The sequence below is a fragment of the Panulirus ornatus genome, chromosome 41, assembly GCF_036320965.1.
Source record: "Panulirus ornatus isolate Po-2019 chromosome 41, ASM3632096v1, whole genome shotgun sequence".
Lineage (NCBI taxonomy): Eukaryota > Metazoa > Arthropoda > Malacostraca > Decapoda > Palinuridae > Panulirus > Panulirus ornatus.
Genome location: NC_092264.1, coordinates 10,566,141 through 10,582,329, shown reverse-complemented (window position 1 = coordinate 10,582,329; position 16,189 = coordinate 10,566,141). Strand labels below are relative to the sequence as shown.

The 16,189-nt window shown below is 42.4% G+C and overlaps 1 protein-coding gene across 4 annotated transcripts in view; it reads right to left on the bottom strand.

The window, feature by feature from the left end:
* Positions 1 to 11,602, bottom strand: part of LOC139761673 (uncharacterized) — a 73,852-nt gene extending 62,250 nt beyond the window's left edge. Inside the window, exons 1-4 of one of the 4 annotated variants that reach the window (XM_071685997.1) lie at positions 11,584 to 11,602; positions 10,682 to 10,790; positions 10,123 to 10,381; positions 2,180 to 2,299 (exon numbers count right to left, since the gene is read on the bottom strand). In XM_071685997.1, the coding sequence (XP_071542098.1) occupies positions 2,180 to 2,299; positions 10,123 to 10,356 (354 nt within the window). In that variant the 5' untranslated portion in view covers positions 10,357 to 10,381; positions 10,682 to 10,790; positions 11,584 to 11,602. Of the gene's footprint in view, positions 1 to 2,179; positions 2,300 to 10,122; positions 10,382 to 10,681; positions 10,791 to 11,006; positions 11,035 to 11,583 lie in introns of those variants that run through there. The other 3 variants (XM_071685999.1, XM_071685996.1, XM_071685998.1) reach the window with 3 other exon arrangements.
* Positions 11,603 to 16,189: the final 4,587 nt, after the last annotated feature.

The window sequence follows — 16,189 nt, the reverse complement described above, 5'->3', positions numbered from 1 at the left end:
GGTAGTGAGTGGTGGGATGAAGAAGTAAGAGTATTAGTGAAAGAGAAGAGAGAGGCATTTGGACGATTTTTGCAGGGAAAAAATGAAATTGAGTGGGAGACGTATAAAAGAAAGAGACAGGAGGTCAAGAGAAAGGTGCAAGAGGTGAAAAAAAGGGCAAATGAGAGTTGGGGTGAGAGAGTATCATTAAATTTTAGGGAGAATAAAAAGATGTTCTGGAAGGAGGTAAATAAAGTGCGTAAGACAAGGGAGCAAATGGGAACTTCAGTGAACGGCGCAAATGGGGAGGTGATAACAAGTAGTGGTGATGTGAGAAGGAGATGGAGTGAGTATTTTGAAGGTTTGTTGAATGTGTTTGATGATAGAGTGGCAGATATAGGGTGTTTTGGTCGAGGTGGTGTGCAAAGTGCGAGGGTTAGGGAAAATGATTTGGTAAACAGAGAAGAGGTAGTAAAAGCTTTGCGGAAGATGAAAGCCGGCAAGGCAGCAGGTTTGGATGGTATTGCAGTGGAATTTATTAAAAAAGGGGGTGACTGTATTGTTGACTGGTTGGTAAGGTTATTTAATGTATGTATGACTCATGGTGAGGTGCCTGAGGATTGGCGGAATGCGTGCATAGTGCCATTGTACAAAGGCAAAGGGGATAAGAGTGAGTGCTCAAATTACAGAGGTATAGGTTTGTCGAGTATTCCTGGCAAATTATATGGGAGGGTATTGATTGAGAGGGTGAAGGCATGTACAGAGCATCAGATTGGGGAAGAGCAGTGTGGTTTCAGAAGTGGTAGAGGATGTGTGAATGAGAAATACTTAGAAAAGCAAATGGATTTGTATGTAGCATTTATGGATCTGGAGAAGGCATATGATAGAGTTGATAGAGATGCTCTGTGGAAGGTATTAAGAATATATGGTGTGGGAGGCAAGTTGTTAGAAGCAGTGAAAAGTTTTTATCGAGGATGTAAGGCATGTGTACGTGTAGGAAGACAGGAAAGTGATTGGTTCTCAGTGAATGTAGGTTTGCGGCAGGGGTATGTGATGTCTCCATGGTTGTTTAATTTGTTTATGGATGGGGTTGTTAGGGAGGTGAATGCAAGAGTTTTGGAAAGAGGGGCAAGTATGAAGTCTGTTGGGGATGAGAGAGCTTGGGAAGTGAGTCAGTTGTTGTTCACTGATGATACAGCGCTGGTGGCTGATTCACGTGAGAAACTGCAGAAGCTGGTGACTGAGTTTGGTAAAGTGTGTGAAAGAAAAAAGTTAAGAGTAAATGTGAATAAGAGCAAGGTTATTAGGTACAGTAGGGTTGAGGGTCAAGTCAATTGGGAGGTGAGTTTGAATGGAGAAAAACTGGAGGAAGTGAAGTGTTTTAGATATCTGGGAGTGGATCTGGCAGCGGATGGAAACATGGAAGCGGAAGTGGATCATAGGGTGGGGGAGGGGGCGAAAATTCTGGGAGCCTTGAAGAATGTGTGGAAGTCGAGAACATTATCTCGGAAAGCAAAAATGGGTATGTTTGAAGGAATAGTGGTTCCAACAATGTTGTATGGTTGCGAGGCGTGGACTATGGATAGAGTTGTGCACAGGAGGATGGATGTGCTGGAAATGAGATGTATGAGGACAATGTGTGGTGTGAGGTGGTTTGATCGAGTAAGTAACGTAAGGGTAGGAGAGATGTGTGGAAATAAAAAGAGCATGGTTGAGAGAGCAGAAGAGGGTGTTTTGAAATGGTTTGGTCACATGGAGAGAATGAGTGAGGAAAGATTGACCAAGAGGATATATGTGTCGGAGGTGGAGGGAACGAGGAGAAGAGGGAGACCAAATTGGAGGTGGAAAGATGGAGTGAAAAAGATTTTGTGTGATCGGGGCCTGAACATGCAGGAGGGTGAAAGGAGGGCAAGGAATAGAGTGAATTGGAGCGATGTGGTATACCGGGGTTGACATGCTGTCAGTGGATTGAATCAAGGCATGTGAAGCGTCTGGGGTAAACCATGGAAAGCTGTGTAGGTATGTATATTGCGTGTGTGGACGTATGTATATACATGTGTATGGGGGTGGGTTGGGCCATTTCTTTCGTCTGTTTCCTTGCGCTACCTCGCAAATGCGGGAGACAGCGACAAAGCAAAAAAAAAAAAAAAAGAATTATATAATAATAAAATTCACTTGGAAATACTCAAATATGACTTACTTTCTGGAGGGAATCAATTTGCTGTGATATTGAGGTGCTATCACTTAGTGCTTCACCAGCGGCAGTTAAATCCCCTAAATGTTCCTGCAATACGGCTTCTTCTAGTTGCTCCCCTTCAACCTGCACACATGTACAACAATCCTTATAGCATATATAGCATGTATAACATCTTCAAATTTGTATCTCACTATAAGAAAAGAAAGATCAAAGAAAATTGGTCACTTTAATCCATTTTATTTCCTACATAATTCCCTGGGGGGATGTCTGATCATTATCTTGTGGAGGCTAAGGTGAAGATTTGTATGGGTTTTCAGAAAAGAAGAGTGAATGTTGGGGTGAAGAGGGTGGTGAGAGTAAGTGAGCTTGGGAAGGAGACTTGTGTGAGGAAGTACCAGGAGAGACTGAGTACAGAATGGAAAAAGGTGAGAACAATGGAAGTAAGGGGAGTGGGGGAGGAATGGGATGTATTTAGGGAATCAGTGATGGATTGCGCAAAAGATGCTTGTGGCATGAGAAGAGTGGGAGATGGGTTGATTAGAAAGGGTAGTGAGTGGTGGGATGAAGAAGTAAGAGTATTAGTGAAAGAGAAGAGAGAGGCATTTGGACGATTTTTGCAAGGGAAAAAATGAAATTGAGTGGGAGATGTATAAAAGAAAGAGACAGGAGGTCAAGAGAAAGGTGCAAGAGGTGAAAAAAAGGGCAAATGAGAGTTGGGGTGAGAGAGTATCGTTAAATTTTAGGGAGAATAAAAAGATGTTCTGGAAGGAGGTAAATAAAGTGCGTAAGACAAGGGAGCAAATGGGAACTTCAGTGAAGGGCGCAAATGGGGAGGTGATAACAAGTAGTGGTGATGTGAGAAGGAGATGGAGTGAGTATTTTGAAGGTTTGTTGAATGTGTTTGATGATAGAGTGGCAGATATAGGGTGTTTTGGTCGAGGTGGTGTGCAAAGTGAGCGGGTTAGGGAAAATGATTTGGTAAACAGAGTTTACCCCTCCTTGTATTAACTTTCTAAAATGGGAAACAGAAGAAGGAGTCACCCGGGGAGTGATCATCCTCCTCGAAGGCTCAGAGTGGGGTGCCTAAATGTGTGTGGATGTAACCAAGATGTGAAAAAAGGAGAGATTGGTAGTATGTTTGAGGAAAGGAACCTGGATGTTTTGGCTCTGAGTGAAACGAAGCTCAAGGGTAAAGGGGAAGAGTGGTTTGGAAATGTCTGGGGAGTGAAGTCAGGGGTTAGTGAGAGGACAAGAGCAAGGGAAGGAGTAGCAATACTCCTGAAACAGGAGTTGTGGGAGTATGTGATAGAATGTAAGAAAGTAAATTCTCGATTAATATGGGTAAAATTGAAAGTTGATGGAGAGAGGTGGGTGATTATTGGTGCATATGCACCTGGGCATGAGAAGAAAGATCATGAGAGGCAAGTGTTTTGGGAGCAGCTGAATGAGTGTGTTAGCGGTTTTGATGCACGAGACCGGGTTATAGTGATGGGTGATTTGAATGCAAAGGTGAGTAATGTGGCAGTTGAGGGAATAATTGGTATGCATGGGGTGTTCAGTGTTGTAAATGGAAATGGTGAAGAGCTTGTAGATTTATGTGCTGAAAAAGGACTGATGATTGGGAATACCTGGTTTAAAAAGCGAGATATACATAAGTATACTTATGTAAGTAGGAGAGATGGCCAGAGAGCGTTATTGGATTACGTGTTAATTGACAGGCGTGCGAAAGAGAGACTTTTGGATGTTAATGTGCTGAGAGGTGCAACTGGAGGGATGTCTGATCATTATCTTGTGGAGGCTAAGGTGAAGATTTGTATGGGTTTTCAGAAAAGAGGAGTGAATGTTGGGGTGAAGAAGGTGGTGAGAGTAAGTGAGCTTGGGAAGGAGACCTGTGTGGGGAAGTACCAGGAGAGACTGTGTACAGAATGGAAAAAGGTGAGAACAAAGGAAGTAAGGGGAGTGGGGGAGGAATGGGATGTATTTAGGGAATCAGTGATGGATTGCGCAAAAGATGCTTGTGGCATGAGAAGAGTGGGAGGTGGGTTGATTAGAAAGGGTAGTGAGTGGTGGGATGAAGAAGTAAGAGTATTAGTGAAAGAGAAGAGAGAGGCATTTGGACGATTTTTGCAGGGAAAAAATGCAATTGAGTGGGAGAAGTATAAAAGAAAGAGACAGGAGGTCAAGAGAAAGGTGCAAGAGGTGAAAAAAAGGGCAAATGAGAGTTGGGGTGAGAGACTATCAGTAAATTTTAGGGAGAATAAAAAGATGTTCTGGAAGGAGGTAAATAGGGTGCGTAAGACAAGGGAGCAAATGAGAACTTCAGTGAAGGGCGTAAATGGGGAGGTGATAACAAGTAGCGGTGATGTGAGAAGGAGATGGAATGAGTATTTTGAAGGTTTGTTGAATGTGTCTGATGACAGAGTGGCAGATATAGGGTGTTTTGGTCGAGGTGGTGTGCAAAGTGAGAGGGTTAGGGAAAATAATTTGGTAAACAGAGAAGAGGTAGTAAAAGCTTTGCGGAAGATGAAAGCCGGCAAGGCAGCAGGTTTGGATGGTATTGCAGTGGAAGTTATTAAAAAAGGGGGTGACTGTATTGTTGACTGGTTGGTAAGGTTATTTAATGTATGTATGACTCATGGTGAGGTGCCTGAGGATTGGCGGAATGCGTGCATAGTGCCATTGTACAAAGGCAAAGGGGATAAGAGTGAGTGCTCAAATTACAGAGGCATAAGTTTGTTGAGTATTCCTGGTAAATTATATGGGAGGGTATTGATTGAGAGGGTGAAGGCATGTACAGAGCATCAGATTGGGGAAGAGCAGTGCGGTTTCAGAAGTGGTAGAGGATGTGTGGATCAGGTGTTTGCTTTGAAGAATGTATGTGAGAAATACTTAGAAAAGCAAATGGATTTGTATGTAGCATTTATGGATCTGGAGAAGGCATATGATAGAGTTGATAGAGATGCTCTGTGGAAGGTATTAAGAATATATGGTGTGGGAGGCAAGTTGTTAGAAGCAGTGAAAAGTTTTTATCGAGGATGTAAGGCATGTGTACGTGCAGGAAGAGAGGAAAGTGATTGGTTCTCAGTGAATGTAGGTTTGCGGCAGGGGTGTGTGATGTCTCCATGGTTGTTTAATTTGTTTATGGATGGGGTTGTTAGGGAGGTAAATGCAAGAGTCCTGGAAAGAGGGGCAAGTATGAAGTCTGTTGGGGATGAGAGAGCTTGGGAAGTGAGTCAGTTGTTGTTCGCTGATGATACAGCGCTGGTGGCTGATTCATGTGAGAAACTGCAGAAGCTGGTGACTGAGTTTGGTAAAGTGTGTGGAAGAAGAAAGTTAAGAGTAAATGTGAATAAGAGCAAGGTTATTAGGTACAGTAGGGGTGAGGGTCAAGTCAATTGGGAGGTGAGTTTGAATGGAGAAAAACTGGAGGAAGTGAAGTGGTTTAGATATCTGGGAGTGGATCTGTCAGCGGATGGAACCATGGAAGCGGAAGTGGATCATAGGGTGGGGGAGGGGGCGAAAATTTTGGGAGCCTTGAAAAATGTGTGGAAGTCGAGAACATCATCTCGGAAAGCAAAAATGGGTATGTTTGAAGGAATAGTGGTTCCAACAATGTTGTATGGTTGCGAGGCGTGGGCTATGGATAGAGATGTGCGCAGGAGGATGGATGTGCTGGAAATGAGATGTTTGAGGAAAATGTGTGGTGTGAGGTGGTTTGATCGAGTAAGTAACGTAAGGGTAAGAGAGATGTGTGGAAATAAAAAGAGCGTGGTTGAGAGAGCAGAAGAGGGTGTTTTGAAATGGTTTGGGCACATGGAGAGAATGAGTGAGGAAAGATTGACCAAGAGGATATATGTGTCGGAGGTGGAGGGAACGAGGAGAAGAGGGAGACCAAATTGGAGGTGGAAAGATGGAGTGAAAAAGATTTTGTGTGATCGGGGCCTGAACATGCAGGAGGGTGAAAGGAGGGCAAGGAATAGAGTGAATTGGAGCGATGTGGTATACAGGGGTTGACGTGCTGTCAGTGGATTGAATCAAGGCATGTGAAGCGTCTGGGGTAAACCATGGAAAGCTGTGTAGGTATGTATATTTGCGTGTGTGGACGTGTGTATGTACATGTGTATGGGGGGGGGGTTGGGCCATTTCTTTCGTCTGTTTCCTTGCGCTACCTCGCAAACGCGGGAGACAGCGACAAAGTATAAAAAAAAAAAAAAAAAAACAGAGAAGAGGTAGTAAAAGCTTTGCGGAAGATGAAAGCTGGCAAGGCAGCAGGTTTGGATGGTATTGCAGTGGAATTTATTAAAAAAGGGGGTGACTGTATTGTTGACTGGTTGGTAAGGTTATTTAATGTATGTATGACTCATGGTGAGGTGCCTGAGGATTGGCGGAATGCGTGCATAGTGCCATTGTACAAAGGCAAAGGGGATAAGAGTGAGTGCTCAAATTACAGAGGTATAAGTTTGTTGAGTATTCCTGGTAAATTATATGGGAGGATATTGATTGAGAGGGTGAAGGCATGTACAGAGCATCAGATTGGGGAAGAGCAGTGTGGTTTCAGAAGTGGTAGAGGATGTGTGGATCAGGTGTTTGCTTTGAAGAATGTATGTGAGAAATACTTAGAAAAGCAAATGGATTTGTATGTAGCATTTATGAATAAGAGCAAGGTTATTAGGTACAGTAGGGTTGAGGGTCAAGTCAATTGGGAGGCGAGTTTGAATGGAGAAAAACTGGAGGAAGTGAAGTGTTTTAGATATCTGGGAGTGGATCTGGCAGCGGATGGAACCATGGAAGCGGAAGTGGATCATAGGGTGGGGGAGGGGGCGAAAATTCTGGGGGCCTTGAAGAATGTGTGGAAGTCGAGAACATTATCTCGGAAAGCAAAAATGGGTATGTTTGAAGGAATAGTGGTTCCAACAATGTTGTATGGTTGCGAGGCGTGGGCTATGGATAGAGTTGTGCGCAGGAGGATGGATGTGCTGGAAATGAGATGTTTGAGGACAATGTGTGGTGTGAGGTGGTTTGATCGAGTGAGTAACGTAAGGGTAAGAGAGATGTGTGGAAATAAAAAGAGCGTGGTTAAGAGAGCAGAAGAGGGTGTTTTGAAGTGGTTTGGGCACATGGAGAGAATGAGTGAGGAAAGATTGACCAAGAGGATATATGTGTCGGAGGTGGAGGGAATGAGGAGAAGAGGGAGACCAAATTGGAGGTGGAAAGATGGAGTGAAAAAGATTTTGTGTGATCGGGGCCTGAACATGCAGGAGGGTGAAAGGAGGGCAAGGAATAGAGTGAATTGGAGCGATGTGGCATACCGGGGTTGACGTGCTGTCAGTGGATTGAATCAAGGCATGTGAAGCATCTGGGGTAAACCATGGAAAGCTGTGTAGGTATGTATATTTGCGTGTGTGGACGTATGTATATACATGTGTATGGGGGGGTTGGGCCATTTCTTTCGTCTGTTTCCTTGGGCTACCTCGCAAATGCGGGAGACAGCGACAAAGTATAATAAATAATATAATATATAATTTATGGATCTGGAGAAGGCATATGATAGAGTTGATAGAGATGCTCTGTGGAAGGTATTAAGAATATATGGTGTGGGAGTCAAATTGTTAGAAGCAGTGAAAAGTTTTTATCGAGGATGTAAGGCATGTGTACGTGTAGGAAGAGAGGAAAGTGATTGGTTCTCAGTGAATGTAGGTTTGCGGCATGGGTGTGTGATGTCTCCATGGTTGTTTAATTTGTTTATGGATGGGGTTGTTAGGGAGGTGAATGCAAGAGTTTTGGAAAGAGGGGCAAGTATGAAGTCTGTTGGGGATGAGAGAGCTTGGGAAGTGAGTCAGTTTTTGTTCGCTGATGATACAGCGCTGGTGGCTGATTCATGTGAGAAACTGCAGAAGCTGGTGACTGAGTTTGGTAAAGTGTGTGAAAGAAGAAAGTTAAGAGTAAATGTGAATAAGAGCAAGGTTATTAGGTACAGTAGGGTTGAGGGTCAAGTCAATTGGGAGGTGAGTTTGAATGGAGAAAAACTGGAGGAAGTGAAGTGTTTTAGATATCTGGGAGTGGATCTGGCAGCGGATGGAACAATGGAAGCGGAAGTGGATCATAGGGTGGGGGAGGGGGCGAAAATTCTGGGAGCCTTGAAGAATGTGTGGAAGTCGAGAACATTATCTCGGAAAGCAAAAATGGGTATGTTTGAAGGAAAAGTGGTTCCAACAATGTTGTATGGTTGCGAGGCGTGGGCTATGGATAGAGTTGTGCGCAGGAGGATGGATGTGCTGGAAATGAGATGTTTGAGGACAATGTGTGGTGTGAGGTGGTTTGATTGAGTAAGTAACGTAAGGGTAAGAGAGATGTGTGGAAATAAAAAGAGCGAGGTTGAGAGAGCAGAAGAGGGTGTTTTGAAATGGTTCGGGCACATGGAGAGAATGAGTGAGGAAAGATTGACCAAGAGAATATATGTGTCAGAGGTGGAGGGAACGAGGAGAAGAGGAAGACCAAATTGGAGGTGGAAAGATGGAGTGAAAAAGATTTTGTGTGATCGGGGCCTGAACATGCAGGAGGGTGAAAGGAGGGCAAGGAATAGAGTGAATTGGAGCGATGTGGTATACCGGGGTTGACGTGCTGTCAGTGGAGTGAATCAAGGCATGTGAAGCGACTGGGGTAAACCATGGAAAGCTGTGTAGGTATGTATATTTGCGTGTGTGGACGTATGTATATACATGTGTATGGGGGTGGTTTGGGCCATTTCTTTCGTCTGTTTCCTTGCGCTACCTCGCAAACGCGGGAGACAGCGACAAAGCAAAATAAAAAATAATAAATAATTCCCTTATACATATAGCAGCCCCTGCCACCATAAGGATTATTGTTCTGAATGACACTACATTCCCAAAACCACAGTTGGCTAGGTACTAATCATATAAGAAATTGGGAATTAGGGGAAAAGACTCCTGAGAGAGACAATTTAAGTCCTATCATGAACACCTTATGGTTAAAAATAAGCATGTTACACTTTACGAACACTTATATTCTTCTTTATCTTACCTAATAGTGACTCATCAACATCAGAATGCCTCACAACAGATGCTACAATTTCACCATATGCAAGGCAATCAAGGTCCCCAACATTTTGCTTTAAACACATCACTTTCCTTGCCCTCTTTGGGTAGCACCACTCATGTCACTAACCATAAGTTTAAAATTAAATGTCTGAGGACTATATGTGGTGAAAAGAGAGTTGGTCATGGAAGGAATGATAGTGTAAGAGAGAGGTGTGTTTGGTAGTAAGCAAAGTATGACTGAAAGAGTTGACCAAGGTGTACCAACAAAATATTTTGTAAATAATGACTACATGGAAATGTGTCAGAAGTAAAGGGAGCAAGGAGGAGCAGATCCACAAAGAACAGGAAGGATGGAGTGAAAAAGCTTTGAGTTATTGAGACCTGAGCATTCAGGAGTGTGAAGGGCTTGTGCATGCATAGGATAAAAAAAATTTGGAATTATGTAGTATACATAGGGCAATGTGTGGTCAATGGGCTGACCAGGGCAGTCTGGGAAACCACTAAATGATCTGTGAGGCCTGACTGAGGAAAGGGGATCTTCTGGCTTCAATACATTATTTATGACACCTAGGGTGAGGATGTGAGCACACGAGGCTGGTGTACTCTCCCTGATGCTACTTCACTGTGGTGGGAAATGATGACAAGAATGAAAAAAAAAAAAAATTAGATGCTAGTAATATCTACCCCCACGATATTAAGTTATGTGAAGTATTGTGGTCTTAAAACCTTCATGGTTACCCTAAAACTTGCATTAACTCCTACATTTTGACATTCAAATTGGCATACTCCTTGATATAAGGTAGAGATGCATAATAAATCCCTCCAACATGCTGCTAAACATTCCCTTCCAAAGATTTATTTCTTCACTATGAGTCCTTTAGTTCTCACCTTTCTCCGTAGCTCTTCTAGAAATTTTTCAACACTGAGAACCGTACGTTCAAGCCTCTCCTTAATAGTGGCTCTCATTGTCATACTACGTCGAAGCTGCTTGAGAGTTAAATCTTGAGATGTTTGAAGATGGCTACGTAAGATGTCTCGAGCTTGGTCTTCAGGGATGAGCTGGTGACCTTGATTACTACATAAGTCACCTGCCACAACTTTTGGGCATGTGCAACATACCATAAATGAGGGGCTGCTGCCTGGCCTGCTGGTAAATGATTTATCTCTATTTCAAATAGTTCTCTAAAGGAAAAATAAATATAATCACACCATGTGAAAAAACAGCCCTACCATTCAAAAGTGACAATGGTAAGTCAAACAAATACATCCCATGAATAACAATGTCACTTCACTGTTACTAAAACCAACAAGACTAAATTATAAAACTGGAGAATGGCATCCAACTTTTCTTCTTGCTTGCTCTATGTTTCACAACTCCCTGTCATTATGAAACCAGATGAAAACTAAAAATTACTTTAATATGTTCACATGAAATAATGGTACATACCTTTGTGCACCATTTTGCTATCCAAAGTTTGGAGACAATATTGGGAGAGACGGTGATATGCTGGTACTGACAAATTTTTTTACTGGCACGGTGTAATTTGTTGTTAAACCTAAAAAATAAACCTCTGTTATTATTTCACTTAAATATACCTAATCACACAAAGAACCTCCATACCCATATATCAGTATCCAAATACAGAACCATCAAAATAATTACAGTAATGTATCAAAATGATTTTTATGCTATTCTTTCCCACAAAGCAATAAGGCTCATACAGAATCATCCTCAATATACAAAAATATATAAAAAAAAAATATGTATCTACCCATCTATCTATATCACTGATGCAACTGGAATTACGATCGAAGACATAAACCATGTCCCGAATCCAGTTTCACTGACATGCGAGGGGGACGTTCTTCAACATATACGAAAACATACTTTCAGCAATAAATGAAATGAAAATGAATAAGATGGCAGGCCCTGATAAACTTTATCTGAGAACAATGAAAGACGAAAAATGGAACAATTTAGCGCTTGACAGCCCTTCTCAACATGTTGTTTCTACAAGCAAAGTTCCATATGAATGGAAGTTTGCCAGTGAAACATCGGTAATCAAAAAAGGTAATAAGTCAGTGTCAAGAAGTTATCGTTCCATTAGCTTAACGTATGGAGTAGGTAAACTTATGGAAACCATCAGTCGAGACAGAATTGTAAATCATGTAGAGAACCACCGTTTTTTAATAATGATGCTCAACATAGTTTCCGACGAAATCGTTCATGTCTGACAAATCTGTTAATTCCTTTTATGATATAATTAACACGTATGACGAAAGTAAAGCAGCTGGTCATCCATCTAGATTTTCACAAAGCTTTCAACAAATTTCCGCGTCAAACTTTACCAGCAAAAATTAAGTCATGGTATTGATAGGGTTGTACTTCCATGGACAGGGAACTGGTTGACTGACTGGAAACAAAAGGTAATGACTAATGGTCAAGACTCAGAATGGTCAGACATAACAAATGGAGTGCCATCAGTCTTAGGACCAGTTCTCTTTCTCATGTGTATTGATAATCGGACTCCATTGCAAGATCTCAAAATTCGCTGATGATACAAAGCTGAGAAATAGATCTACAAATTTAGTTGAACGTCTGCAGCTTCAAACTGACATAGACACTGATGGGCTTGGCTCGAAAGTGGCAAATTGAATTCTAATGTCGATAAGTGCGAAGTTTTACATAACGCTGCTAAAAACGAAAAGGCAAGCTACCCTATGAATTTTGATGAACTGCAAAAGGTAAGCGAGGAAAAAGACTTATTAATCGCTGATGATCTAAAGCCATGTAAGTAGTGAAAAGAGCGAACAACATTTTTTTGATTCATAGGTAGGGCATTCGAATGTAAGTCCAGGGAAATCATCCTTGCTCTTTACCTTTCATGCGTTCGTCCCCATCTTGAATATTGTGTTCAGAATTGGTCACCCTACCTTAAGAAATATTGTGTTCAGCTTTGGTCAACCTACCTTAAGAAATATTGTGTTCAGCTTTGGTCACCCTACCTTAAGAAATATTGTGTTCAGCTTTGGTCACCCTACCTTAAGAAATATTGTGTTCAGCTTTGGTCACCCTACCTTAAAAAAAGAGACAAAATGGTTCCCGGACAGAGAATTATTTCCTACGAGAACAAAATAAACGACTTGAATCTATGTCGCTCAGAAAAGAGAAAGTTAAGAGGTGATCAGATACAATCATTCAGCATTATCAAAGGCTTTGATATTCTTCATCTATCAAGTTACTTAAGACTCAATTCTCCTGATTTTACTCGTATGATAATGGATACAAACTTGTGGCCACAAGCTTTACCTCGAATGTCGCGAGGTACTTTTTCTTCAACACGATTGTTAACAAAAATTGAAAGTTGATGGAGAGAAAATTGGGTAAAATTGAAAGTTGATGGAGAGAGGTGGGTGATTATTGGTGCATATGCACCTGGGCATGAGAAGAAAGATCATGAGAGGCAAGTGTTTTGGGAGCAGCTGAATGAGTGTGTTAGCGGTTTTGATGCACGAGACCGGGTTATAGTGATGGGTGATTTGAATGCAAAGGTGAGTAATGTGGCAGTTGAGGGAATAATTGGTATGCATGGGGTGTTCAGTGTTGTAAATGGAAATGGTGAAGAGCTTGTAGATTTATGTGCTGAAAAAGGACTGATGATTGGGAATACCTGGTTTAAAAAGCGAGATATACATAAGTATACTTATGTAAGTAGGAGAGATGGCCAGAGAGCGTTATTGGATAACGTGTTAATTGACAGGCGTGCGAAAGAGAGACTTTTGGATGTTAATGTGCTGAGAGGTGCAACTGGAGGGATGTCTGATCATTATCTTGTGGAGGCTAAGGTGAAGATTAGTATGGGTTTTCAGAAAAGAGGAGTGAATGTTGGGGTGAAGAAGGTGGTGAGAGTAAGTGAGCTTGGGAAGGAGACCTGTGTGGGGAAGTACCAGGAGAGACTGTGTACAGAATGGAAAAAGGTGAGAACAATGGAAGTAAGGGGAGTGGGGGAGGAATGGGATGTATTTAGGGAATCAGTGATGGATTGCGCAAAAGATGCTTGTGGCATGAGAAGAGTGGGAGGTGGGCTGTTTAGAAAGGGTAGTGAGTGGTGGGATGAAGAAGTAAGAGTATTAGTGAAAGAGAAGAGAGAGGCATTTGGACGATTTTTGCAGGGAAAAAATGCAATTGAGTGGGAGAAGTATAAAAGAAAGAGACAGGAGGTCAAGAGAAAGGTGCAAGAGGTGAAAAAAAGGGCAAATGAGAGTTGGGGTGAGAGACTATCAGTAAATTTTAGGGAGAATAAAAAGATGTTCTGGAAGGAGGTAAATAGGGTGCGTAAGACAAGGGAGCAAATGGGAACTTCAGTGAAGGGCGTAAATGGGGAGGTGATAACAAGTAGTGGTGATGTGAGAAGGAGATGGAATGAGTATTTTGAAGGTTTGTTGAATGTGTCTGATGACAGAGTGGCAGATATAGGGTGTTTTGGTCGAGGTGGTGTGCAAAGTGAGAGGGTTAGGGAAAATGATTTGGTAAACAGAGAAGAGGTAGTAAAAGCTATGCGGAAGATGAAAGCCGGCAAGGCAGCAGGTTTGGATGGTATTGCAGTGGAATTTATTGAAAAAGGGGGTGACTGTATTGTTGACTGGTTGGTAAGGTTATTTAATGTATGTATGACTCATGGTGAGGTGCCTGAGGATTGGCGGAATGCGTGCATAGTGCCATTGTACAAAGGCAAAGGGGATAAGAGTGAGTGCTCAAATTACAGAGGTATAAGTTTGTTGAGTATTCCTGGTAAATTATATGGGAGGGTATTGATTGAGAGGGTGAAGGCATGTACAGAGCATCAGATTGGGGAAGAGCAGTGCGGTTTCAGAAGTGGTAGAGGATGTGTGGATCAGGTGTTTGCTTTGAAGAATGTATGTGAGAAATACTTAGAAAAGCAAATGGATTTGTATGTAGCATTAATGGATCTGGAGAAAGCATATGATAGAGTTGATAGAGATGCTCTGTGGAAGGTATTAAGAATATATGGTGTGGGAGGCAAGTTGTTAGAAGCAGTGAAAAGTTTTTATCGAGGATGTAAGGCATGTGTACGTGTAGGAAGAGAGGAAAGTGATTGGTTCTCAGTGAATGTAGGTTTGCGGCAGGGGTGTGTGATGTCTCCATGGTTGTTTAATTTGTTTATGGATGGGGTTGTTAGGGAGGTAAATGCAAGAGTCCTGGAAAGAGGGGCAAGTATGAAGTCTGTTGGGGATGAGAGAGCTTGGGAAGTGAGTCAGTTGTTGTTCGCTGATGATACAGCGCTGGTGGCTGATTCATGTGAGAAACTGCAGAAGCTGGTGACTGAGTTTGGTAAAGTGTGTGGAAGAAGAAAGTTAAGAGTAAATGTGAATAAGAGCAAGGTTATTAGGTACAGTAGGGTTGAGGGTCAAGTCAATTGGGAGGTGAGTTTGAATGGAGAAAAACTGGAGGAAGTGAAGTGTTTTAGATATCTGGGAGTGGATCTGTCAGCGGATGGAACCATGGAAGCGGAAGTGGATCATAGGGTGGGGGAGGGGGCGAAAATTTTGGGAGCCTTGAAAAATGTGTGGAAGTCGAGAACATTATCTCGGAAAGCAAAAATGGGTATGTTTGAAGGAATAGTGGTTCCAACAATGTTGTATGGTTGCGAGGCGTGGGCTATGGATAGAGATGTGCGCAGGAGGATGGATGTGCTGGAAATGAGATGTTTGAGGACAATGTGTGGTGTGAGGTGGTTTGATCGAGTAAGTAACGTAAGGGTAAGAGAGATGTGTGGAAATAAAAAGGGCGTGGTTGAGAGAGCAGAAGAGGGTGTTTTGAAATGGTTTGGGCACATGGAGAGAATGAGTGAGGAAAGATTGACCAAGAGGATATATGTGTCGGAGGTGGAGGGAACGAGGAGAAGAGGGAGACCAAATTGGAGGTGGAAAGATGGAGTGAAAAAGATTTTGTGTGATCGACGATTGTTAACATACAAAAATTTGTCAGTTAGAGTGGTTGATAAATGTTTCGCCTCAAGTAAATGATTTACATTTTTACACCTCCTCAATCACAATGATAATCTGCAGGTTATTCACTTTCAGTTATCTGTAACCCTTCTCTAACTTACTACACTAATCTGTAAGTTTCTTATATTCTCCATGATCACAAACAGCCTCGAAAGGATCCAGTGGTCTGTTGCTTTTTGAATTCCTTGATGTTCCTTTTTATTTCTTGATAAGTCCAGCAGGGTTGTATAAAGAACCCCGATTCTCATTTCTCTATATTGGTATGGGTTTTAGGTTTTTTTTTTTTTTTTTTTTTTTTTTTTTATACTTTGTCGCTGTCTCCCGCGTTTGCGAGGTAGCGCAAGGAAACAGACGAAAGAAATGGCCCAACCCCCCCCCATACACATGTACATACACACGTCCACACACGCAAATATACATACCCACACAGCCCTCCACGGCCCACCCCGGACGCTCCACATGCCCTGATTCAATCCACTGACAGCACGTCAACCCCTGTATACCACATCGCTCCAATTCACTCTATTCCTTGCCCTCCTTTCACCCTCCTGCATGTTCAGGCCCCGATCACACAAAATCCTTTTCACTCCATCTTTCCACCTCCAATTTGGTCTCCCTCTTCTCCTCGTTCCCTTCACCTCCGACACATATATCCTCTTGGTCAATCTTTCCTCACTCATTCTCTCCATGTGCCCAAACCATTTCAAAACACCCTCTTCTGCTCTCTCAACCACGCTCTTTTTATTTCCACACATCTCTCTTACCCTTACGTTACTTACTCGATCAAACCACCTCACACCACACATTGTCCTCAAACATCTCATTTCCAGCACATCCATCCTCCTGCGCACAACTCTATCCATAGCCCACGCCTCGCAACCATACAACATTGTTGGAACTACTATTCCTTCAAACATACCCATTT